Genomic DNA, 7,025 nt, shown 5'->3' on the forward strand with positions numbered 1-7,025 from the left:
GTATAATGCCTGCCCTTTGTTGGATAGTGAATTTAATCATTTGGTGATCGCTGTCCCCTAAGTTTCCTTGAATCTGCAGGTCCCCCACCAGGTCATCCCCTGTAACCAACACCAAGTCAAGCAAGGCGTTGCCCCTGGTGGGACACCTTACCTCCTGGTGGTTAGGTGGAGGTCTTGAATACAGGTTAAGAACCTGTGAAGGCGGTTAGATTTAGCTGACTGCTCCTCCCAGTATATATCTGGGTAGTTAAGGTCCCCCATGACTACTATATCTCTAGACCTCACAGCTTCTTCGAGCTGCTTGGAAAATTCCTGGTGTAGCTGGTCGTCCTGTTGACTCCAGGATGAATGTGAGCCACCAATGCAAGGAAGCTGTCAGTAAAGCTAATCGCACCTTGTCGTGCATCTACAGATGCAAGACAAGTAGGTCCAGGGAGGTGATCCTTCCCCTCTATACTTCCCCGCTATCCTTCCCCTCTATGCGGCATTGGTCAGGCCACAGTTGGAGTACTGCATCCAGTTCTGGGCACCGCACTTCAAGAGGGATGTGGCTAGCATTGAGAGGGTCCAGAGAGGGCCACCCGCATGGTCCAGGGGCAGCGGGGCAGGCCCTACGAAGAGAGGCTGAAAGGCCTGAACCTATTCAGCCTCCACAAGAGAGGGGATCTGGTGGCCGTTTACAAACTCACCAGGGAGGACCAGCGAGAATTGGGGGAGGCTCTGTTCCCCCGGGCACCACTCAGGGTTACTAGGAATAATGGCCACAAATTGTTAGAGCGAAGGTTCAGGCTGGACATCAGGAGACATTACAGTTCAGGCTGCAAGGCTCTGGAATGGGCTCCCAGGTGAGGTAGCACTCTCTCAAACCTTGGGGGTCTTCAGGAGAAGGCTGGACAGATATTTGGCTGGGGTGATATGACCCCAGCACCCGTTCCTGCCTGGGGCAGGGGGTCAGACCTGATGATCTGTTTAGGTCCCTTCCAACCCTAAGCACTGATACTATGATACTATGAAATATGCACAGGACACAAAATTGGGAGGTATCACACAGAAAGAAATGGACAAGCTCAAGGACTGGACCAATAGAAATGGGATGAAATACAGTAATACAAATGCAAGATCATACACTTGAGGACTGAAAACAAAACTTCAGCTAAAAGCTGGGAAGCTTTTAGCTGAAGTTTTGTTTTCAGTCCTCAAGTGTATGATCTTACTCTTTAACTGGAAACAACTGAGAAAGGGGAGAATTTAGTGTACTACTTGCATACTGGCAGGATGACAATCTACCAGGATAATGTAGCTGTGAAAAGGGAAATGTATTGTGGGAGATATTTCCAGTAGAGACAAACCAGCATTAATGCCATTTATTATACAGAACACAGTGATAAGACCTCATGTGGAACAACATATACAATTATACATTTTTTTTAAAATAAAGACCTCAAGTTGGTATAGAGAGAAGCTACTAAATGATCTGGGTAGGGGGAAAAAAGCCTATCATATGAAGGGAAACTGGACAAGATTGGCTTTCTAGCCTAGCAAAGCAGGCCAGGAGGCAATATGACTAATCCAAGTTTGTCAGGCAGTTAAACATCAGGGAGGAAGAAGAGCTGTTTAAGCTAAAGAGCAATGTTGGCACAAACATTGAGTTACTTTAATTTTCAGTTGACCTGGATTATATGAGGTGATGCCAGTGATAAAAGGCTTTGGATTCAGTGACCAGGGAGATCACTTCCAGTCCTATGTTCTCTATGACCTTTTTAATAGGCTCAACTTAGGGTGTTGATCAAAATGACATTTTGATTTTCACATGTTTCTGGGCTTTATACTATTGCACAGCTCAGTTCTCCCTTGAGCTTGCTTAACAGTGGGCATGTCTATGAGAGATGTTTACTTAGGGTAGACTAATCAGGTCTGCAGTAAATGTCTCACATCTACATGTGTGGCCCCATTAGGCCACAGGAAACTAATTAACTCTGCAGCAAGGTAGTGCTGCAGAGTTTTTTAGCATGTGTAGATGCTGACCCAGCTGGCCTGGGCATGAGGGTGCTTCAGTGTGGGGACTGCCTGCTGGCTCCACAGTGGAGGGCCCTCGTGCCCCAGACAACTCCTCTGCAGCATGTTGAGCTGGGTCAGAGCAGCCCTGGGTTTGAACCTTCACTGGCGCACGTTCAAAGCGAAATAAGCAGTTTATTGCTGCATGCTAATAGTATGTGTGGACGCACCCACACAAATTTGAAGAGCTTCTTTCTTTTATATAAGCAAGAAAGGTAATCTGCAACAGTAACAAAGCCTAGAGAAATGAGTCGGTGGATAGTTCTGGAAGTGGCTTGTGAATCAGAGATGCTACTTGGGAAATGATTGAAGCAGTTACTAATTTAGTGTGGTCCATAATTTATGACCAGTGTCCACAGTTACCTGGTACATTTACTTTCATTTTCCAAAGGCTAAGAGATGACATCTGCCATCTGATGTTGTGAAATGGTTCAGTTAGAGCTATTGTTTCCAAGGCAGATTGAAGCCTGGAAGTTTTTGCAGGTTTGGGAATTGGATATTAGTTTAAGTTGATAGCATTATCGCAATGTGCTTCAGGACTGAATGAAGATGTTTTTAAGAGCTTTAGCCTGATCCTCATATGGCTTGAGGGATCCATTTGGAATATTCTGGAGGTCCTCAGGAATTTTCAGTTTCCAAGTGGCATGTATGTCTTTCTTGATTTTTGTGAGTGTGTTGTGTGTTTGCCACTATTCAGCATGTGTTTGTTGTTTTACTGTTCCAGTTATGATTCTCATTGCAGCATTCAGCTGCATGGCCAGAGATGCGGTATGTGTGCCACTCACCCAAAATGGAGCTCGGTATGCAGCAGTCAAGCATGCTAATGCTTGTGCTGTTGTTCAGAGTTTACTTGCATCCGCACTGTATGTTCTAGCTGCAAGTTTTTGGATGAGACTTGTCCTTGGTTTTATCTTTTTGCATGGCTTTTCCAAATGAACTTTACAAGCCAAGGTTCTCTCCAGTGTTACGCCTGGGTTCTTCACAAATTAGTGACAGCAAATGGTGACACTGAGTGGCTCACTGACAATTTTGTTGTTTAGGTGATAGACTGCTGCTTAGCTGGGGAGGCACTGGGGCAGAGCTTCCAGTATTGAAAATATTCTGTGTTTATCTTAAGGTAGATAGATATGGGGTCCTTGGGCTGGACACCCCTGAAGATAGACTAAAACAGGACAGGACAGTTAAACCTTCTCTATTCACTTTCAAACTGTGGGTAGATGTTGGTTCTTATGGGTGCTTTCCCATGTTTGAAGGGAGCAAAGACTATTCCCCCATGCCAGCATTTGGGATCTGCCCTAAACATACAGCTAAGCTCATCCTGTGGCCCAAACTTCTTGAGGACTTTGAGATAAATGCTGTCGTTCTGAGTGGGTTTTTGTAGCCCTAAGGGTCCTTTTGATTTCCTGGCTAGTATTTGGTGATGGCAAGTGCTCCATTTCACCACTGTCAGATACTTAGGGAAAGTTGCTTCTGGATCTTTTGTTTGATCACCTCTTCAGTTTTCATTTTTCAGGTTTGGAGAAGGTATCAAGTGATGATCACATTGCCCATTACTTTTGACTGATATGTTTTACAAGATCTGCTCATTATGGCTTTGCCACTGGAATGAATGAAGTCCAAAATTATCCACCATCTCATTCCATGTCTTCATGCAGATGGAGGTCAACAGCTCTTCAGTGCTTTTGTTGTGTCCAGATCGACATTCTTTTTCAAGCAGTTTTGAAGAGTGCTTCTGTCTGTTGTTGCCAGGAAGGAGTATAATGGCCACAGTAAATGTGTTTCAGAGCTGCTTTGATAAGAAGTTGAACAAAGCTTGAGCTGATTCTATCTTTAGCTTCTGTAGTATATGTAGCCCAGTTGACTTTGCAGAAATTACAATATGATTTTGGCATTGGTTCAGTCAGTGATATTTCAAAGTTGATGTGTGAAATAATGGGTCAGTGTTGGCTGCAAGGAAAGTATCCAAGCACTGTTTGTGAACCTTATGGAAGAATGCCACTATTGTCTTTTATTAGAAAGCAGAGGTTTGGGCTGTGTTCAGGGTTCCACCTAGCTGAACAAATAGCCCTTTTATTTAGAATTAAAGAGAAGATAGACATCTCAAACCAAGCCCAGATTATGAGCTGCTCACCAGCTGTCTTGTATCTGGAATAGCTCCATTGTGAGTGGTGGTTGTAAAAGTCACCAACATACACAGCAGGATGGGAAGATGGTAATGCAGGCATCAGCCAGTCAAAATTGGGAGGTTTACAGATGTTTGTTATGATCAGTCATCTGATTCATATCATATCGATAGATTCCCACTGTCTTGGATTCCTCTAGAACTGAGACTATATATATGCTCCATACCTCATGTTCTTCATAGCCATGAACTGTGCATATTGCAAGTTATGCATAGCATTCAGCCTGAGCTTCTTGTAGAACAGTAACATCACTGCTACTCACCTTGAGAAATCTTGACAGATAGATGCACTAGGTATGTGACATCTTCCACCTCAGGTTGGTATATATGTAGACCTGCTCCTGTGGTTCCTGTGTGCTACGATACAAGGTCTCTTAGTATAGCTGATGTTGCTACTTACATTTAGGAATTAACGTATCTGCTTATTGTTAGTGAATCGCATATAACAGGAGCATCAGTTGAAAGTTATTTCTATGTCCCATTTCTCTGTCCTTGCATTTTGTCATCTGTGCTTACACATATTAGTATATCCTAAGAGTTTGTGTGAATGTGCGTCAATCTAATGTAGTTATGTGAAACATACACTACTGCAACTAGCCATGATCTGTTGGCAGTTTTCTGTAACATGATGGAAGCAATCTTTATAAGAAGACTGGCTTGGAAGGTTAGCTTGAGAACAGCATTAGGAGCATATTGTCACTCATGAAGCTGGAGGTACAATGCAATAAGACACAAGAGCTAATAAGGAATAATGTAATGCTGCATATCTCTTACTCTTCCTGGAATCTAATTATTTTCCTCTCAGTTGTGGTTTCTGGGAAATGTTATGCTGTAAAATGCTGAAAGATAATAAATTCTCAGGCACTATAAACAGAAATATTGTTCACTCTGCTACACAGTGACAGGTTTTTAAAAAAAAGTAAATTTATATCTTAGAATTACTGGAAAGATGGCTAATATTATTCTGTCAGGCATTTGTCTCATTATCTCCCAGCCCTTGCTTCCAGAATCAGTCAAATTAGCATTATGTCTTAGGCTGTAATATTTATGAGAAATATTGCAAATACTTGATGCAAGCATCTATCAGTAAGAAGCAGAGTACAGAAATCAACAGGGTGCTAGTATTTGAACAGAAGTAGCTGAATACACCAAAAGTTAGTGCTAGATAAGCTGAAGGGGTATAGGTCGTAGCTGTGTTGTTCTAAGGACATAGGTTCTTTGGGTAAATCCAATATATTTTATTAGACCAACTCAAACAGTTAGGAAAAAAAATTATTTGCAAGCTTTTGGGCACAAACACCCTTTGTCAGGCTGAGGAAGTGTCTGCATATGGTCTGTGCTCTTCCTGGATGGAGTGGTAAAGCAGGCATTGGCCAGTACATATGCAAGAATGCCAGTTAATTAAAATGTAAATGGAGGTGGTCAGTTTATAACCCTATAGAATAAGAAATTCCTTTTGAGGTTAACATAATGAAGCTGGATTCTGCAGGATTCTGGAGTCCTGGTTCAGTTCATGACTCTACCCGAGATTTCCTGTGTGCCCTGCAGCAGTTGCCTAATCTTTCTATGCCTCATTTCCTCCACCTGTAAGTGGAAATGTTACCTCCCCATTTGATGAGGCTGTTGTGAATGTGAATGCTTTGAAAGCACTCAAATACTTTGGTGACTGTGACCATAGAATTTCCTTGATTGAGTATGCATATGACTTTATTAAACAATTATCTACCTTTTGATCAAGCCTGTGGTTGGTTTAGCAAAGCAAGGACTACAGTGACCTGCTTAACCCCTTATACCTGAACAAATGAGGTATTTTTAATCACTGTGCTTTTTCAGACAATAATGCCAGTTAGGGATAAAAGGTATCTTATCCCTTCATGTTAATTGTATCAGTCATGGAATTTTTTATTCTTTTAGACTTTTGAGGTCAATTTTTAGACAGGTCCTCACTGAGAATCTTTTGCAAAACAGGAGAGAGAGAACATTTTGAAAACAGGGGAATAGCACTGTAAATTTTCAAAAAAGTAGAGAGGAGCAAGGGACAGATTTTTATCTTCAGCTGTTATTTTTGTCCATCTCAGCTCTACTCAGTTTTATTCGTTTCATTACATAGCTACAACTGTGACTTTTTAAAGAGAAACTTAAGTTAAAAGCAACTGTATAAATAAAAAAAATGCTTTTGGGGGGGCGGTTACAGAAACAGGAGGTGTGTGGAAACCTGACACTGCAACATCATATGCTTGAACCAGTGCAGAGAATTCCTCGCTATGAGCTTCTTCTCAAGGATTATCTAAAGAAACTACCAGAAGAGTCACCAGACAGGAAAGATGCTGAAAGTAAGTACAGCTTCCACAATCTTCATATGAACATGAACTACACGCAAACTACAGGAGGAGTCATATTTTGTGCTGTCTTTTACTTATAACTTCAAATAGTCCAAGAAATAAAGGGGGCAACTGCAGAAACAGAGAAGTGAGTTAACTTAGGGTTACCCTATGTCTAGGTTTTCCCAGACATGTTGTCTTTTTGGGTCCTCACATCTGCGGCCCAGTGTTGTTTTTTTTTAAATTTGAACAAGTGTCTGAAATTTTGCTCTGCTCCGCTGATGGGAGCAGATGTGGGGACTGGGGGTTGGAGGGCAGGGCTTGAGGACTGCCCGTGTCCATGTTCGTGTGCACTCGCACGTGTGTGTGTGTGTACCCGCCTGCTGATCCTGGGGGAAGCTGTCCAGGCATCGGGGCTGTGGCAGGTCATGGTGGGGGGCACCTGCTCCTCTAGTGGGGGAGGGGGG

General features: G+C 42.6%; 1 protein-coding gene across 1 annotated transcript in view; it reads left to right on the plus strand.

The window, feature by feature from the left end:
* FGD3 (FYVE, RhoGEF and PH domain containing 3) overlaps positions 1 to 7,025 on the plus strand; it is a 204,939-nt gene that overhangs the window by 150,718 nt on the left and 47,196 nt on the right. The window contains exon 8 of the mRNA XM_019505031.1: positions 6,432 to 6,570. Coding sequence (XP_019360576.1) covers positions 6,432 to 6,570 — 139 coding nt within the window. The remainder of the gene's footprint in view (positions 1 to 6,431; positions 6,571 to 7,025) is intronic.

This window comes from Gavialis gangeticus, unplaced genomic scaffold (assembly GCF_001723915.1).
Source record: "Gavialis gangeticus isolate Ggan-Ray unplaced genomic scaffold, GavGan_comp1, whole genome shotgun sequence".
In the NCBI taxonomy this organism is placed as follows: Eukaryota; Metazoa; Chordata; order Crocodylia; family Gavialidae; genus Gavialis; species Gavialis gangeticus.